Genomic DNA, 20,043 nt, shown 5'->3' with positions numbered 1-20,043 from the left:
CAGATAGAAGGGGTAGTAGAAGAGGGACTTCAGAAAATAGCTACATCTCCTCTGGCTAGTCATAAACAATCTTCTTTGATTTCCTGCCCAACTACACGGGTACTGGATCTACCCCCAGACAACTCAAATTACTCAATATTATGGATCACAATTTAGCTAACAATAAAAAAAAACATTCCGACATGTATAACTGAACTACTTTATAGACGTGCATAAAACAAGTGTACTCAGACACTTTATATGACAAAATTCTTCATTTCATATTCTAGAGAGCACAGTCCTCAGGTTTTGCCTAAAATGTCTACAATGGAAGTAGAACAGTTACAGGAGACTCATTTCCAAACAACACTTTGGCACAAAACCATTCTCTCATCTCTGTCAATTCTAGGTTTAATTAGATGTAACTTGATAGAGGCTTGATGCTCATGTCGCGAGTGAGAAATCACTTACGAAATCAATTAGGAAAAAAACTGCATGCATTCCCTTTATTCTCTCCACAATATAAATAACCCATTTGATTTACTTTCCTCATTAACAAAGAGACATGCGAAGGGTAGGTATTAATTAGTCAAGCCATGAGGGAACGAAGACATCAGCAGGACTTGACTGACTTCATTGATCAGACCGAATAACAACAATTATATTAGGACAACATTCCCAGGCTCTATTATTCATTTCCCAACCCTGGAGACAGGAGACCTAGTCTAAACAACAAAAAACATGTCATAACACATCAACTCAGGTAGCAAGTACGATTACAATCACGGATGCACCATGAGGTTGGACTGAAAAGGACAAAACTGAAGAAATAATAAGGTACAATACGGTAGGCAAGTGTGTCAAATCTCTGGGATATTCTAAATCTAATTGCAAGGAAGGGTCGGTAAAAAGTGTTGCTTTCCCAGCAGTGTCTCATATGAAAAGACTCTTCAATAGACGTTTGAACAAGTGGCATCCCAAAGCCCAGAGTCTAGGCCTACTTTCTGAACTAGAGCGTTGTTGGCTTCCAGGCCGACTTCCTGCAAGGCAGAGCAGGGCGTATGCGTCTGGCCCATCTGGCTCCTGCATGCATCTGCAGCTGGCGGAGCAGCCGTAACCCAATAGAGAAGGAAAAACAGCACACTGTCATCAATGTCTCGGCCTCGTCTTCCCAGGTAAACAGCGCGTAGCAGAGCAGATGTCAGGCCATGTATTATGCATACCTCAGGTCCCATTAACCAAGCACTAACATAGATTAATAATGCAAAGCTCCGTCATTTCTTAATTAATAGGAGGCCGACTGAGTTTATCCTTGGTGTAGGTAGTATGTGTGTGTGTTCAACCAGTACCCCCCCCCCCCCCCCCTCCCCCCTCAAGGCACCACCGGGTACATATTCCTGTTTTAGTAAGTGGCTCTCTCTCTCCCCTGGATATAAGAGTCTTGGCATGGGGTGGTTGCCAGGGCCCTCGGGTGATGATTGACGTGTGTGTGTGTGTGACCTCTCAGACAGCAGACAGTGGAGAGAAGGAGCACCGGCTGGGCTGTGTGGTGCTGAAAACCATTGGACGCCCCTTCGCTCGTCACTGTGTGCCGTTATGAGAGTGGGTGACAGGAATAAATGCTAGTGACAGTATATATTGTTTCCAGCTTACCTGGCTAAATTACGGGCGTTAATCAAATTGTGGCAGGTAAATCCTATTCCTGAAGCCTTGTAGTGACGGCAGGCAGGAGAGAAGCGGGAAAGCTGAAACTTGTATTAAAAGAGAATGCCGCAAAGCCATGAATGTTTCATAAGGTACTTGTTCTCCGGCCACCTTTGACCATGGTTGAGAGCCTTTTTTCTTCCTTGTGATGAAAACAGGTTGAAGAAAAGTACTATTGTCAAGCTTTGGGGCTCTTGTGCTGCAATCAATGGCACATAAAAGGAGTTAAAGGAAAAATAAAAATAGGCTTGGCAAGCGCCGTTGAAGACAACATAATTGCCTTTGTCTGTTCCAGTGTTATGGAAGCAAGTTAATGAGGCTTCCTTCTAAACAAAGTAGAATCTCAGATGAAATCTTGCAAATAAATGTATTTCTCTGAAAATGGAATACGGAAAGGGCAAGGACTGATAAATGCTCCAAAATCAAGACAAAGTAATCTGCCATTACAGATTCAGAGGACTTTCTCTCAGACAGGCATTTGCATATCTTAAATCCCTGATAATGAAATAGAATTTACACAAGGGTGATTGAAATGCTCAGTTAAATATGAAAGTCTAATCACCAAAATTGTTAGAAACTATTTCAAGAGAGTAAACGATTAAGTAGGAAGAATCTGTATAAGGCCTTTAAATGAGGTGCCATACTCGACCCCGCCCTGTGCATACTGACTCAACTCCTGCTCAATGGAATTGATCAAAAATGTATCACTAGCCACTTTAAACAATGCCACTTAATATGTATATGTATACTGTACTCTATATCATCTACTGCATCTTGCCATCTTTATGTAATACATGTATCACTAGCCACTTTAAACAATGCACTTTTATCTTTACATACCCTACATTACTCATCTCATATGTATATACAATACTCGATACCATCTACTGCACCTTGCCTATGCCGTTCTGTACCATCACTCATTCATATATCTTTATGTACATATTCTTTATCCCTTTACACTTGTGTGTATAAGGTAGTAGTTGTGGAATTGTTAGGTTAGATTACTCGTTGGTTATTACTGCATTGTCGGAACTAGAAGCACAAGCATTTCGCTACACTCGCATTAACATCTGCTAACAAATAACATTTGATTTGATTTGAGCGCTGGCAAAAATGTATATGCAACTCCTGTCCCTAATGGAAAGTTATGAGTGAGGCTGGAGAACATTCATGGGATATTAGAGAGATGTTTTAATTAGAATGGGAGCTCCGTGTGGGAATATTGCCTGTGTCTGAAATGACTGGTGTCATCGGTGGTGCAGAGGAGAGCTGTTCAACACGTAGAGAGAGAGAGGGGAGAGGATAGAAAGAGAGACAGAGAGGGGAGAAGATGGAAAGAGACAGACCGAGAGAGAGGGGAGAGAGAAAGCTCTCCTCCACACCTCATTTAGCACCTCTGTAAGACAGCGTTAAGACAGCCTGGGTATCAGGCCCATCTGCAAGCCTGTCAACACACCACTCCCAACTGTCACAGACCATCCAGCACAGCACACCCACATACAGCCTATCACATACCAGAGCTCACTTACAGCTGGACAGACATCATATTAGAGCCAAACAAATATCCTCATTGCTCAAATTTAATTAGGCCACATAAAGCGAGGGAGGGGAGAGGAAGTGTTAAGACTAGAACCGCCATAGGCCAACAGCCACTGCTGCTGAAAAAAATCCGAGGGGAACCACTGAATTATCTGAATGATGAGGGTGAAAAAGGATGACTGAATTTGGAAAAATAGTCTAATTATTTTATTATGAAAGGCTGGAAATGGTATGTAATCAGACACTAAGGACAACATACAACTTGTGTAGTTAACAATGGCAAGCCGAACCAAATGAATACTTTTATATTTTGTTTTATTAATATTTATTGATGCAATTTACCCTTTACAATTGTTCATATACTGGTGCTTTTGTTTAGGAATATGGCAAATCATTTCACCTGTGCACCCGTCTGATTGGTTATATTATTGTTATTATTTTATTTACTTTCTACTTTATCAAAAGAAGCTGTAACTGGAGTGTATTACTTACCATAACTCTATTACTAATGAAATCTACAAATAAAGTTGATCAAATGTATTACATTGTAACGCAGGGATCATCAACTAGATTCAGCCGTGAGCCGAATTTTGGATGGTCTGGAGGCCGGAACATAAATCATTTGTAGACTGCAATTTCACCACAATAATCCCAAACAGATAGAAGATTTGACTAAAATATAACCATTTCAAACCCTGCTTACATTTGTATACAATCACGTGTCTCTCTATTATTGGAATACTTGGGAACAGTTTTCCAAAATCAAAGACACTTGGACCTGATTTCCTGGTGTTTTTACAGTGTTTTATGTCCAACAGAAAACTGCTTAATGTACACACTAGTTATGGATCACAGTTAATGCAAGTAAAATATTAAAGCCAATGACAAATTATTTCCCCCAAAATGTTAACGATGTTCAAGCTTTGTGAAATAAACAGGAGTTTAATTAAATACCACCCAGAATAAGCCACCTCAACCCACTGCACACAGACCAGGGTTGGCGAACCAAAGCATTACTCATCCTTCATCTGCAAATGGAAGTGAGGTCCTTCGAACATGGAGTATTAATTTAACTCCACAAAATGAAACTCAATGATAGTAATGGCTATAACAAATGGCTTGTAATACATTGTAAGAGGAACTAGCTGTGCTGAGTGGTTTGCTGGAGGAGGAGGAGAGAGGTAGGAAAAAATACATGTCATTGCTCACTTCCATTTGGCAAGTACTGCATCTTAATAAAACAAATATTGGGGCATTCTGTGGTACAAGACATGCAGTGTAATACCAACCACACAGGAGGGGGTTGTTTAGTGTGTGTGTGTGTGTGTGTGTGTGTGTGTGTGTGTGTGTGTGTGTGTGTGTGTGTGTGTGTGTGTGTGTGTGTGTGTGTGTGTGTGTGTGTGTGTGTGTGTGTGTGTGTGTGTGTGTGTGTGTGTGTGTGTGTGTGTGTGTGTGTGTGTGTGTGTGTGTGTGTGTGTGTGTGTGTATAAACAAGAAAACTGCAATCGTTCCATTCCCCCAGGAGTCATGCAGGAGCATACAGTATTCTCTAGTATGTCTCACATGTGAAAGAAAGAAAGGAAGCAGCAACACTTTGAGAAACACACTACCTCACTGCCTTTAACTCAACTACCTCCCTTTAACACACACAGGTGCTTAATGAACCGCTCTTAATGTCCAGCAAATACCCAGCAGCCATAGGATTCACAGACATAGGGGGCGCAAACATCTATAGCTTATTGCAGTCTTCTGTGCACCAAATCTCAGAGACGACAGAACAATGTGCGTCTATCTGGATCTATCAGTCATGAGATGCTTCCATCAAAGCATATCAAAGCCTATACCAACTATTAAGAGCTTTCTCCAGTTACTACAGAGTTTACTAAAAGAGTTTAAGAAGCTGTGTGTGTAAACAAAGGGTTTATTACTCAAATATATTTTATGAAATCCTCTGTGCCAGGCAGAAAAAGTTCCATTAACGATACATCTTCAATAGACGTCTACAGCAGCAGCGATACCGTCCACTAACAAAACAAGATTACAATTTGAGTAGACAATACAATGCACCTTTTGTCTGAGCCTCCCAGCCCGACTGAGGTAGAACAGGCTCGGTGGTGCTCCAGGTACCCTCTCCTCTCCCCGGCCTGTCCCGGCACCACAGGATTATTGACTAATACACTGAACAAAAATATAAACGCAAACTGTTGGTTCCAAACAAAAAGCTAATTTCTTTCCAAATTTTGTACACAAATTTGTTTACATCCCGGTGAGTTAGCATTTCTCCTTTGCCAAGATAATCCATCCACCTGACAGGTGTGGCATATCAAGAAGCAGATTGAACAGCATGATCGTTACACAGGTGCACCTTGTGCTGGGAGCAATAAAAGGCCACTCAAATTTGAAATTTTGTCACAACACAATGCTACAGATGTCAAGTTGAGGGAGCACGCAACTGGCATGCTGACTGCAGGAATGTCCACTGGAGCTGTTGCCAGATAATTGAATGTTAATTTCTTATTATACCCTGATGAAGACAGCTTCTCTGCCGAAACGTTGGTTATTAAATCATTGCATCTGAGCTCCTAGAGTGTGCGGCTCTCCTTTAATTTTTCGAGTGTTCTACTCCGCTAGCCAGCGCCTCACCTAAACAGGTGTGCGTTTCTTTCGCCTCCACGTTAATTTCTTTACCATATATCACCTCCAATGTCGTTTTTGAGAATTTGGTAGTACGTCCAACCGTCCTCACAACCGCAGACCACATGTATGGCGTCGTGTTTGCTGACGTCAACATTGTGAACAGAGTGTCCCATGGTGGTGGTGGGATTACTCTATGGCCAGGCATAAGATACAGACAACAAACACAATTGCATTTTATTGATGGCAATTTGAATGCACAGAGATACCGTGACGAGATCCTGGAGCCCATTGTGGTGTCATTCATCCGCCGCATCACCTCATGTTTCAGCATGATAATGCACGGCAACATGTTGCAGGGATCTGTACACAATTCCTGGAAACTGAAAATGCCCCAGTTATTCCATGGCCTGTATACTCACCAGACACGTAACCCATTGAGCACGTTTGGGATGCTCTGAATTGACATGTATAACAGTGTGTTCCAGTTCCTGCCAATATCCAGCAACATCACACAGGCATTGAAGAGGAGTGGGACAACATTCCACAGGCCACAATCAACAACCTGATCAACTCTATGTGTCACGCAACGTGAGGCAGATGGTGGGAAAACCAGATACTGACTGGTTTTCTGATTCACACCCCTACTTTATTTTTATTACATTTTTTTGGTGACCAACAGATGCATATCTGTACTCCCAGTCATGTGAAATCCATAGATTAGGGCCTAATTTATTTATTTCAATTGACTGATTTCCTTATATGAACTGTAATTCAGTAAAATCTTTGAAATTGTTGTGATTATATTTGGTCAATTTGGTCCTAATCTGTGGGGCAAGGCTGATGGCAGCGGGAGGCGGGCATGAATCAGCTGTCCGCGGGACTGAATGGGGATGGGGACAGATACTCACCAAACAGATTGCTGGAGTGGCCTTGCTTGGAGACAGGCCTCAGCTCATTGGATCCCCAGGCGTATCGCTTGTAACTGTCCCAGGCAAACTTCATCATCTGTGGGCAAAGGGAGAAGAAGGGGAGGGGGGACAAGGGGGGAAATAGGTTTAGTCTTAGCAGATCTATGAAGGGTGATTCACTTCCTTTGGGTGGTTTGGTCATTATGGGCAGGTTTCCAGTAAAGTATTTGTTTTGTTAAATAAGGGTGTATTTGTGACATGGAACAGACTTCAGGCTATTTTATGTTGGACACCATGTTGTTGTCACCTCAGATATTAAATGTGCAGGGAAGTCTGTCAATCATTTAATAGACCTTGACATTACACAAGAAAAAGTCTCAGTTTGACGTATTCCGTGACCCTGGTTTGTGATACTTAACCACTGAGAGACATCCATACTCTACCTTACATGCTGAATTTCTAAGCTACATGCGTCACAAGGTTGTTCTTCAAATCGGTGTCTTCTGACAGTATCTATTTTTGGTCCCAAAGACTATAATTTACACCTAATCCTCCTTAAATGTCCCCGTTTGTTCCCTCTCCCTGGTGAAGCGATCCAGATGGCAGCAGATAAAAACTGTTCAAAACAAGGACAGCTTTTCAAAGTTTACACATTTTAATGAAAAGGTATATTACTCACTTAAAACTGCAATCTATAAAGTTGACTTTGTTGAGTGCCAGTGAGATTATATTACCCATTTAATATTGCAACACCACTGCTTTCGGCTATAATACAGTCCAACTAAGTTTGCATATGGGAAAATAACAGGCCAGAAATGATAAATTGGAAGGTAATGGGTTGTCTGGCTGCACTAACAATGCCCCCCAACACAGTGCTAGTGTCGAATTCTCTCTCTGCACCGTCACATCTCAGTTCTCTTCTGCAGGGTAGCGATTACCAGTGTGTCCTCCAGTGTTTGTTGTTGGGAGGATTAGGCTGTAAAGGAGAAGAGAGAGAAATATGCTGCCATTCTCTAAAGTTGATACAGAGGCAGATTGAAGCTGAAATCCGCCTCGAGCAAAAGATGAGAAGACCAGACAGAGATTAAAATAATGTTTTCCTCAAGACTCTCAGCTTGTCAGATCCACACAGGGAAAGAGGGTCCAAAATCCAATGCTGGCTATTGAAAATCACTAGCAAAACAATCTAAGTGGATAAGGGTAGTCAATGGACAGAAACAATAATGGTCCCTCTTAAACAGAGATTAGGTCTACTCATTTGTTTACAGATCAGTATTTTCTGGAGCGTTTTCTGAGATCGACAAGTCTTTCTCTGATTCTTAATCAAGCGGAGAAAAACACAACGTCAAGGTGTTCATTAATGATGTGTGCCCTTCCTGCAATGTGAAAACCAGAGCAACCCCTGTGTTCTCTCTTGGTTACCGCCACCATTTCAAATGATGAGATTATGTTGCTAATGCACAAATGATTGGAGCACAAAATGTGGAAAGATTGGAATTAAATTGAGTGTTAAAAAGTCTGCTGCCTGTGACAGAGAGCAGAGATGGATTAGAAGGATTAGGCGGCACGCCTACAGCGACAGAATGGGGGGGGGAGTGGCATTTTCCGAGCTAAATTGACCTAGACGCACCTCCAACATATAAAACTACCGGTACACAACATTCTGCCCAAAATGAATGACAATTTCTCTCACCCAGTGGAATATAAAATATTTTGGTGAGCGCTGATGACGCCCCTTGATAAGCAGTGCTCACTTTTTCAAAAGCAGGGGCGCAAAATATTTTGCTTGTGCATGCCGAGTGCCCCTCAGCAAAATTCTGTTAAAATAAATAAGGGCCTCCCGGGTGGCGCAGTGGTCTAGGGCACCGCGCCACCAGAGTCTCTGGGTTCGCCCCCAGGCTCTGTCGCAGCCGGCCGCGACCGGGAGGTCCGTGGGGTGACGCACAATTGGGCTAGCGTCGTCCGGGTTAGGGAGGGTTTGGCCGGTAGGGATTTCCTTGTCTCATCGCGCTCCAGCGACTTCTGTGGCGGGCTGGGCGCAGTGCGCGCTAGCCAAGGGGGACAGGTGCACGGTGTTTCCTCCGACACATTGGTGCGGCTGGCTTCCGGGTTGGAGGCGCGCTGTGTTAAAGAAGCAGTGCGGCTTGGTTGGGTTGTGCCTCGGAGGACGCATGGCTTCCGACCTTCGTCTCTCCCGAGCCCGTATGGGAGTTGTAGCAATGAGACAAGATAGTAATTACTAGCGATTGGATACCACGAAAATTGGGGGGAAAAGGGGATAATTTTTTTTTTTAAATAAAATAATAATTTAAAAAATACATAAATCATGTAGCCTATGGTAGAAAGAGTATATGGCCATTTATGTAGCCTACAGGCTGGAGTAGAGATCACATTTATGACAAAGTCATGAAAATATACTTTTTAAATCATGCACGTTTCTCAGATCAAATAGCCTGACCTCAGTGGTTTCAAGTTTGAATGTGTACATTTTTGAAAAGATGATCATAGCGAAAAATTCTATAGATTCTATACTTCTGCATTTCCCGCTGTGTAAACACATTGATTCTCATTGCAAATATGCTCGGGATAACTTCTGATAAAGTTAGGTAGCTGATATTCAGAGCTTAAATAGACAAAATGATTAGTCACAGGAATGGGGCCTAATAAAGCCAATGCAACTGCCTGTTTTACAAACGGTAGGCTTACGACATGGATGGGCATTCAGAAAATGCCATTGTGGGCCGACACTGTAGGCTACACCCCAGTAAGCACAGACCAACAACGTTCTTTTGGCCGGTACGGACCAGCCTTGATTTCAACATCCACAGACCGGAAGTCTATGTTAATTAAGTTCAGATTTGGTCTGGTCCAGCCCCGATTTCCAGGTCCACAGACATTCGGTTCGGACCGGCCTATATTTGGCCCAAACATAGACGTCTATATTTGGTTCAGATTTTATTCGGACCGGCCTTGACGTGGCCGAAACATTTTTCCGGACCAAATCTTAACCAATTATAGACATCGGTTTCAAATGTTTGGACAGCACAATACAGTAAAGTATAGTTCAGTACACCAGTACAGCACAGTAGAGTATAGTGCAATACAATGTAATGTACCCTACATAACTCTAATATAATCTATTCAATACGTCTTTTCAACTTTAATTCATTACTGAAAATAAACCAGATTTCAACATCCGGAAAATAAGTATTATAAACGTACAGAAAATACATATTTTCACCTTTCATTCAGAACCGAAAATGAACCCAAGTTAAACTTCTGGAAAAATACATATTTTAGACATCTTTTTAACGTCATGTTTCTTACTGGGAGTATTCTAGTTTCACGGGGGTATAGGAGGGTGGCAATTGTTTTTTGTCTTGTCTAGGGCAGCAGAACAGCCAGGACCGGGCCTGCCCTTCACATTCACAATTGTTTAGCCTAAGTGTGAGAGAGTGTTTGGATCAGTCCATCATGGAAAGCCCACTATGAAGGCTTAAAAATGGAATTTCACCCTGGCTCTGTCAAGGCAGATAGTCATTACTATATTAATAACATTACGTTTTTATCATCAACATCACAATTATCCAAACCACAAGCTAGAACTAGCACATTTTTATTTGGTAGAGTCGGGAAGTTTCGACTCCCTGTGTATTGGTCTGCTCATAATGAACCACAAAGTCCGACAATAATAGTGAATGCTGATACCGCCCGCTAGGTAGAGGGGGAGTTCCCACAAACATGAATAATGACTTTTTTTTTTATACTTTGAACGACCAACACAGTAATCTTTAAAGTACTCTAGGCAAGATTATTTTGAAAAAGGTTGTTTTTCACCGTTTGTCATCATACCCGTGTGGTGTTCTGTACCTGGCTGTGCTAATTACAAACAAGCGTGAAAATGTGTCATCTTTCACCATTCTAGCTACCAGAGATTCGTTCTATCTTTGACTGACCTTAGCAAACGTAAGTTAGCTAATAGTACCAAATAAAAAGCATCTCAATTTGGTAGCCCTCTATTTCACGCTTGTCTGGAAAACACTCATTAAAAATTGAATTGTCGATATAGATAACTTACTCTGTGTGTTGGTAGCATGAATGTGTATACATAGCCTATGGTTGTTTAGTTGGTTTTCAGCCAGTCTCAGCTGGCTAGCAATCTTACTGACAATTTAGTGATGCTAGTTAACCAACAGCAAGCTGACAATATTGAAATGTCCATGTTAGGTATGCTTAGCTAGCCAGTCTAATAGAGATCAATACAATTAGTGGGCTGGTTAAATTGTGTATTTTGTTGTAGGTGGTACACAAACTGATTCCACCAACATGCGCTTCCAATCCCTAGCTAGTGAAGATAAATTGGCCAAAATATTTACAAGCTGACGGCAAAGATAGCTCAGCTTGTATGAATTGGGCAGTGTTTGTGTTCTCTGGTTACAGGTCATTAGAGGTAGCTTGATGACCACAGTGTACCTTCCAGACCATGTAATCAATTTAGTCTACCCCTTTCTCTTTTAGTAAAACTCAGGTTATCTGGAGTCATTCCAGTGTCCTCCTGAAAAATACCCCAAAGCGGGGGCATTTTGAATATACAAGCATGAGGGAGCGGACACACCTTGCGGTTATGGAGAACAACAAGGGACACTGAAAGGTATAAAAGCAAGACTACAACAGTAAATGACACAAAAACAGTAATGACACAAGCACCTCATTATTCTCTCTGCAGATTCTCAAAACGCAATACAAAATTCCCCAGCAAAAGGCTACTATTGACAAGACTAATCTGTCAAAGTCAATGAGCTGGGGGAGGTTTACAGACAGTACTTTGAGATGAGGAAGGTTTTTGTTGTTGTGCAGGGTTGTGCTTAGACAGTAAATGTAATGTATGAGAGCAAGTGATGTGCCAATGCCCCTCAATCTCCCATACGCAACAATTCATACTGTGTAAGAACTGCCTTCCTAAGACTTTTCACACCTTTAACCACCTAATTGGTCTTTTGACAAGCAGCTGAAAGAGCAGCTGAAAGAGGCAGCCAGTGGATCTGGATCAAACGGAAGGACCCTTGCTGGGCTATAATTTCATGACCCCCCCCCCCACCCCCACCTGAGAACCCAATTCAGATCCGTCCAACTTGAGGAGGGCATATGAGGTATGCGGTCAGCTGTAGGGCTGGCTCAGGGAAGAGGACGCCCCTGCCTTGCATAGTCCCGTGGGAAATCTTAATTGGGCATGCGACACAAGCTAAGGCTTGATCACCCTTTAGCTGGCCACCTTTGATGAGGGTGTTTAGTGATTAAAGGCCGAAACACCCACTGATTCGAAGGCACACTACTGAGGATGTGTCCCAAAATTGACATCTTAACCCAGTCTAAGAAATAAACCTCCCATGCCACTCTGTCAACATCACGGCAAATCTCATGTGAGTGCATACCATCTATTGGCACAATGGACAGTTTCAACATCTCGTCCCGTGTTTTATGATTCTGATGAAGACTAATTAGCGGAGAAAAAAAACAGTAGGGCCTGCCTGTGTAAACACAGCTAATAATTAGAAATCAGGTGTGCTAGATTAGGGTCGGATTGAAAACCTACAGGATGGTAGCTCTCCAGGAACATGGTTGGAAAGCGCTGATGTAGAACCACCATAAAATAAATATGGATATGTTCTATCAATCTTCTAAATTTGTCTGCCCTTATGGATTCACAGAATATATTTATATAAGCTGTACAGGGCTCTTTATTATCAAAGAGATGCTAGACATTCAGATATACGAGGAATGTTAGTTTGATCAAAATGTTTCAGAACCTAAAATACAGGCGAGTGTACACTATTTAATGCTAACTCAAGAGAACAGTGTTCAAAAACATTGTTATATGGTAAAAGTAACATGTGATTTTTTTTGTATGAACTGCATGTCCAAATGTTTCTCAGGTGTAGAGACACACAAGTGCAGAGTACTGTAGTTACAGATTCTTACATCAGATAATGTTCATTTCTGCCGACACCTTGTCTATTTCAAGTCTTCTCTCATTGATGGAGACAGGTGGGTGTCCACCCCAAAGTGCTGCATGTCACGAGGACAGAGACCTGTCTCGATCAATGAGGGAAGACTTGAAATAGACAAGGTGTCGGCAGAAATGAACATTATTTGAAAATAAACACGATTGGCTGTGCACATATTGTTGGATTACTTTATGAAGCAAAAAAAGTATTTATTTTCTAGGTGTACCTGTGGATGCAATTCAAGGCCTAGCTTCAAACTCAGCGCCTCTTTGCTTGACATCATAGGAAAATCAAAAGAAATCAGCCAAGGCCTCAGAAAAAAATATTGTAGACCTCCGCAAGTCTGGTTCATCCTTGGGAGCAATTTCCAAACGCCTGAACGTACCACGTTCATCTGTACAAACAATAGTACGCAAGTGTAAACACCATGGGACCACGCAGCCGTCATACCGCTCAGGAAAAAGACGCGTTCTGTCTCCTAGAGATGAACGTACTTTGGTGCGAAAAGTGCAAATCAATCCCAGAACAACAGCAAAGGACCTTGTGAAGATGCTGGAGGAAACAGGTACAAAAGTATCCATATCCACAGTAAAACGAGTCCTATATCGACATAACCTGAAAGGCCGCTCAGCAAGGAAGAAGCCACTGCTCTAAAACCGGCATAAAAATGCCAGACTACAGTTTGCAACTGCACATGGGCACGAAGATTGTACTTTTTGGAAAAATGTCCTCTGGTCTGATGAAACAAAAATAGAACTGTTTGGCCGTAATGACCATCGTTATGTTTGGAGGAAAAGGGGGGGATGCTTGCAAGCCGAAGAACACCATCCCAACTGTGAAGCACGGGGGTGGCAGCATCATGTTGTGGGGGTGCTTTGCTGCAGGAGGGACTAGTGCATTTCACAAAATAGATGGCATCATGAGGTAGGAAAATTATGTGGATATATTGAAGCAACATCTCAAGACATCAGTCTGGAAGTTAAAGCTTGGTCGCAAATGGGTGTTCCAACTGGACAATGACCCCAAGCATTCTTCCAAAGTTGTGGCAAAATTGATTAAGGACAACAAAGTCAAGGTATGGGAGTGGCCTTCACAAAGCCCTGACCTCAATTCTATAGAAGATTTGTGGGAAGAACTGAAAAAGCGTGAGAGAGCAAGGAGGCCCACAAACCTGACTACGTTACACCAGCTCTGTCAGGAGGAATGGGACAAAATTCACCAAACTTATTGTGGGAAGCTTGTGGAAGGCTACCCGAAACGTTTGACCCAAGTTAAACAATTTAAAGGCAATGCTACCAAATACTAATTGAGTGTATGTAAACTTCTGACCCACTGGGAATGTGATGAAAGAAATAAAAGCTGAAATAAATAATTCTATCAACTATTATTCTGACATTTCATTCTTAAAATAAAGTGGTGATCCTAACTGACCTAAGACAGGGAATTTCTACAAGGATTAAATGTCAGGAATTGTGAAAAACTGTTTTAAAATGTATACTTCTGACTTTAACTGTACATGTGCGCAGGCACAGAGATTACATTTACAACAATATCAAGTCTAAAATAATTAGATATGGCATAACCCTCAACTCGACCAGACAGTACAAATGAGCCTAGGCAGGTAAGCAGACAGTATCTACCTACAGCCATGTGTATCAGGCATGCTTAGGCAAATATTTTTACAGTTGATTTTGATTTATAACAGTAAATTATTGTATTATTTCTCCTCAATGTTTGGTAGGTAACTTATCTAGCTAGCTTGCTGGATATGCAATACTTGTTATTTACATCTGTTTGGAATCCTATCTTGCATCATGCCTATAATTTTGTGAGATTTAAATGCATCCAAGGTCATAATCATAACCAATGTCAACCCTCATCAATTATGTTACCTAGCTAGCTAGTAAAATTATTTACAGTTGCTGATGTTACACGTTAGCAGGCGCATTTCAAGTTAGCCAGCTAGCCAACTCCAGTCATGTGCTAACTTTCGCTTGTAAACCTAGCTTTAGGTGGTTGGTTGTAATGTTGAAGCTTGCTGTTTAGTAGCTAGCTATATCTATGACTAAAAAGAGAAGAGCTTTTACAACCAAGAAAGAAAAGATCTCAGATTGTAAAACCTATTCTATTTTTTGTCATAGATATGGCTACCGATAGTTGTTGAGCTGGCTAACTTAACAGACATAAAAATAATTTGATCCCCCCCCCCCCCCCCCCCCCCACTGTAACACAGTAGTATGTTAGCCAGCAAATACACAATATGAGTTTTTGTAGATAAACTAAAGTTAGCTAGCTAAGTGGTTTGGAGGACAAATAACTTACTTAGCTAGTACCCGTATTTGTCATCTGCCCGCTTGGTGCTGGTATCGTCATTGGGTGTATCATTCAATGCGCGAAGCCCTGACCTGCCTTCCTCCTGGGCAATTATGTGTGAAACATATCTCACTGTCCTAGCAATGACATGATGAAAACAAGCCCAGATTCCCCCAGGGTGAAATTCCCCTTTAACATTGTGGGAGAAACTTCCAGAGGGGATCATAATGGTGTTAATGAAAAGGCACCTCTCACTCTGATTTCTCTGATAATGAAATGAAAACAGCTCCACTCAGTCCCAGGCCTAAACAAATAGTCCCTTCTCGTCTCTCTGTCTGAGGGCCCCCCTGTAGAGAATGCTGGTGGGAAGTCATTTGCAACACAGCGTGGACTCCCCATACCAGCCAGCATTCTCCTCCAGAAATTAGATGAGTTTATCGACTCCCACACAGAGAGCGGGAGAGACAGACAGATCGAGTTAATGAGTCTATGGTGTTATTTACCCCAAAACCCTGGGCCCCACCCCCTCGCAGCCTCCCAGCGCTCACAGCTCACACCTTACTCTGGTCCTGCTGAGAGGGTGCCAAATACAAGCCAGTGGTTCTGTTGGTTGGTTTAGCTAGTAACTAGGCGACTTGGAACCAGAACCATTTGCCAGAACTGAATTAGAAGTTGTGGGGAGATGGGAGGCCTTGAACACGGGCCATATTGATTCTCATTCAGTAGTGCAAAATTTAGTTTCCAATAAAAAAAAAAACAGCAGGCTGTTCTGGCGGACTATTCCCAGATGGGAAATGCTTTTGTTCACCACTGTTCACTGGTTACCGGTCTCCATCCCGACGGCTCAATATTCAGTCCTCTGCACATCGGTACAAAGCCTTGTACAAAGTGTGGTCCTAACGGAGGCACAAGGACCAGCACAGCCAAGAGCGAGTCCTGCTCCTGCTTAGATGGAGCGCCAGCCTCCCTGATTTACAAGGCAGTAATTGCTTTTCCAGTCAGGGTTTAATGTGAGCGTTTGAGTCAAAAATGTAATCTTGTCATTCGTGGCTCTCTCACTCTCTGCATGCGGTCTGTCGGCGGGAGGATCAGCAGCAGGAGCTCTCCCATTGTTTAATCGACGGCATTGTGTAGTCCAAAGACGTCACAGCAACACTGGAATGAGTTGACAGCGGGTGCTCGGGGGGGGAGAACATGTTACTTTCTGCCGTGAGAAACAAACAAGACTGAATTCTCAGTGCAGCAGAGCAGAGAGCATGCTGGGATATCACTAAGGCTCTCCTATGTGGCATTTATGTGGTGCCCTGGGATGCAGTGCGGTGTACCATTGTTGTCAGGTAACACACAGCTATGCTCAAAAGACAGTTCTTGGATGGCTGTGTTTGGTCTGACAGAGCAGAGACACTCTTCGATCTGCTGAGCCAGGCTAGGCCTCGGCAGGAGAGTCTGTCAGAGGGGACCTAAAGGTGGAGCAGGCCATAGTGGGCTCTGGGGTCTTAAGAGGATTAACCTCCCTCAGTGCGTTGTTCTTCTCAGGGCTCAGACACGCAAATAGCATTTGTTGGCCGACACTACCGCTGTGTACCGACAGTGAACCGAGTGGGCACTGATTTTACATGTAGAATCGCGTGAAAAAAAGAATCAGACGTACAGTGGGAAGTCCCCTAAAACACAGAGCACTGAACTAAATCGGCAGACAAACGCTAGATTCCCATTCGGTGCGACGTGTGCACGCCTTTAAAAAAGGTTAGGGCGGGGGCAGAGCAGATCAGGAACAGATGTCTATTAATTCATAAACCAGCCCCAAGGGAGTGATTTATTTTCTATAGGCCTACAGTATGTGGGTTGGTTGGAGAGTCATGTGAGGACAAAACAGGGTTTGGGGGAAGAGTAAAACCAAAGTCAGTGAATCACATGAGTCATAAGTGACTATTCAAACAGCAAAAGGAATAAAAAGGCCTAATCATTAGAAACTATCCCCTCCCCTCCCCCGTTTCCATCCCCTGATAGCCTGTCCTCCATGTTGCACTCATCTTTCCCTCTTTTCTCTTTGCTGACCAGCCCAGGAAATTCAGCTAGTTTGGGGACCTGGGAACAAATCATCTGTTTGCCAAATTTCCATTTCCCTTATCCCCTGCTGTCAGTCCCATCCCACATTGATGACTGAGCTGTGTGTGAAGGAGGGCAGAACTAGGATTTGGAGGAGCTCTGTGCCATGAAGGTTTCTGAAGGAGAGGAGCGCCAGACTGGGAGACAGAGACAGACAGTGCCGGCAGCAGGCACAGAACCCAGGGCTCAGGACAAGCAGCTGTCCAGGACAGAGAGCCCAACTACAGGCAATGTCAACAGACACCACGTCCATGCCAACTCCCGTTTACTGTCAACCAAACTGCCTCTGCCTTTTACACTCACTTTCTCATAGTGTCTTTCCTCTCATCTGCTCTCCCTCTCTGTCCTTCATCACTCTACTATTGCGGTTGTTCTCTCCTCTCTTTTGCTCTCTCCCCCCCACCGTCCTCCATCTCTTTCTTGCAACAGACCTAAACATACCCATCCTTAACCCTGGAGGAGAGGAGTTGGAGAAGATCCTCTTAGCTGGCTGAGGCTTATCTGAACGCCCGGCTATTGGAGGTGACAGCGTCGGGACACATTTACGCTCTGGCAAAGGATTAGGCCTAAGCAATCACTTGCACTGTCTTTTTGATTGAGCTAACGCTCTCATATAAAGTCAGCTGTTGTACAGAACGTCTTGGTGTGTATGTGTGGGCCCATCCAGTCAAATAGGGAGTTTAGGGCCTTGTTAACATTCATGAAAATCAGGTGAGCTGAAGACACTCATAACCCCAAATCTGCCAGCAAATTATTCTCTTCCAGACTTTTGTCTCCTTGGACGGGAATAAATTGCCAGAGAAAACTAACACCAAGAGCCATACTTTCTTCTGAACGTCAAAATACAGATCTTTGTTTCTTTGACTACTTGAATACAATATTCCAGAGAGTGCTGGTGACTTCCAATATAGTTCATGGGAGCACGGCACAATGAACCGCACACTTTAGAGCACTGGACATGTATCCTTTCATCATAAGTGCATTTGATGAAATCAACGCCATTCATTATGCAAATGCAGCCGAGCATAGAAATCTAATCAATCATCGGCACTCTGTGAATGTGCCTGGCTATTTTCTCTGGACGATCAGGCTAGTGACACTTTAAAGCGAGGAAAAGTCTCGCCGTGGTTTCATGGCGGATCTGCACATCTGGAGCATACCCTACAATCTCTTCTCTAGCGTCTCATGCACATTCAGTGCCTCTGCTCGACACGGTTTGCCCGTTCCCACAAGGAGCCTCATACGAGGTAGTACACCCAGCATCACTAATTCATAATATTCCCACCTTCTCCTGACAACTTCACAAGGAGTCATGCTGTATCTGGCCCACAACTGCAGAGTTTATTATGTTAAGAGCTACTGAGCATTGTGTCATCATAGAGAACATCATAACCTACTCCTGATTAAATCCTTTCATCTGTACACCTTGCACAGGTAGATAAACACCTTTAAAATGAAAATGACACATTTCCAACAGTGCCCTTATCATCCGTAATAGTACTAAGTGAGCGAATAGCAGTCACAATGACAGATATCTTGGCCACAACATTGTGCTGCTGAATGAGCACAAGAAGCAACGCGGTCTCATCGTCAGCTATACTCTTCACTGCAGTTAAAGCCAGTCCGAAGGAGCGCAAGTCTTTAGCAACAAGCAACATCTGTGTCATTGTTTCACTCCGAGGTCTATTAACTTCTCCAGGGTAGGGGGCAGCATTCGGAATTTTGGATGAAATGCATGCCCAAATTAAACTGCCTGCTTCTCGGGCCCAGAAGATATGATATGCATATAACTGCTAGATTTGGATAGAAAACACTCTAAAGCTTCCAAAACTGTTAAAATAGTGTCCGTGAGTATAACAGAACTGATTTGGCAGGCAAAAACCTTTTTGGTTTTGTAGTTTTCTATTCAATGCCATTACAGTATCCATTGACTTAGGACTCAAATTGCAGTTTCTATGCTTTCCACTAGAAGTCAACAGTCTTTAGAAATTGTTTCAGGCTTGTATTCTGAAAAATTAGGAAGTAAGAGCAGTCTGAATGAGTGGACCCTAAAGTGTCACAGAGCTTTTTCATGCGCGAGACCGAGAGAGTGCCTTTCTTGTTTACCTTTTAAATTGACAACGTTATTGACCGGTTGAAATATTATCGATTATTTCGGCTAAAAACAACCTGAGGATTGAATATAAACATCGTTTGACATGTTTCTATGAACTTTACGGATACAATGTAGATTTTTTTGGTCTGCCTGTTTTGACTGGGTTTGAGCCTGTGGATTACTGAAGAAAACGAACAAAACTGAGGTTTTTGGATATAAAAAAGACACTTTATCGAACAAAAGGAACATTTATTGAGTAAATGAATGTCTGCTGAGTGCAACCATATGAAGATCATCAAAGGTAAGGGATTAATTTTATCTCTATTTCTGACTTGTGTAACGTTTCTACTTGGCTGGTTATTGTTTGTAATGATTTGTCTAGTGGGCTATGTTCTCAAATAATCGTAAGGTATGCTTTCGCCGTAAAGCATTTTTTAAATCTGACACCGTGGTTGGATTCACAAGAAGTTTATCTTTAAACCTATGTAAAATATGTTTTGTTTTCTGAATTTTTATAATGAGCATTTCTGTATTTGAATTTGGCGCCCAGCAGTTTCACTGGCTGTTGAAGAGGTGGGACGCCAACGTCTCACGTACCCAAGAGAGGTTAAACAGGGCTGCAGCCTCTTGTCAGGATGATCATCTATACAGCCTTCTAGAGAGTCTTCACCAGATTGGAAGGCAGTAAGCTCTTCATGGCATTCTTCAACATGCCCAAGCTGTTCCCAGCACGGCACAACTTCTGCTGCTT

At 42.7% G+C, this 20,043-nt stretch overlaps 1 protein-coding gene across 1 annotated transcript in view; it reads right to left on the bottom strand.

Annotated features, from left to right (window-relative positions):
- Positions 1-20,043, bottom strand: part of LOC129825071 (mannosyl-oligosaccharide 1,2-alpha-mannosidase IA-like) — a 169,973-nt gene that overhangs the window by 118,108 nt on the left and 31,822 nt on the right. The window contains exon 2 of the mRNA XM_055884825.1: positions 6,771-6,867. Within this exon, the coding sequence (XP_055740800.1) occupies positions 6,771-6,867 (97 nt within the window). The remainder of the gene's footprint in view (positions 1-6,770; positions 6,868-20,043) is intronic.

This window comes from Salvelinus fontinalis, chromosome 27 (genome assembly GCF_029448725.1).
Source record: "Salvelinus fontinalis isolate EN_2023a chromosome 27, ASM2944872v1, whole genome shotgun sequence".
Lineage (NCBI taxonomy): Eukaryota > Metazoa > Chordata > Actinopteri > Salmoniformes > Salmonidae > Salvelinus > Salvelinus fontinalis.
The sequence above is the reverse complement of the archived record's forward strand: the minus strand, read 5'-3'. Positions and strand labels throughout refer to the sequence as shown.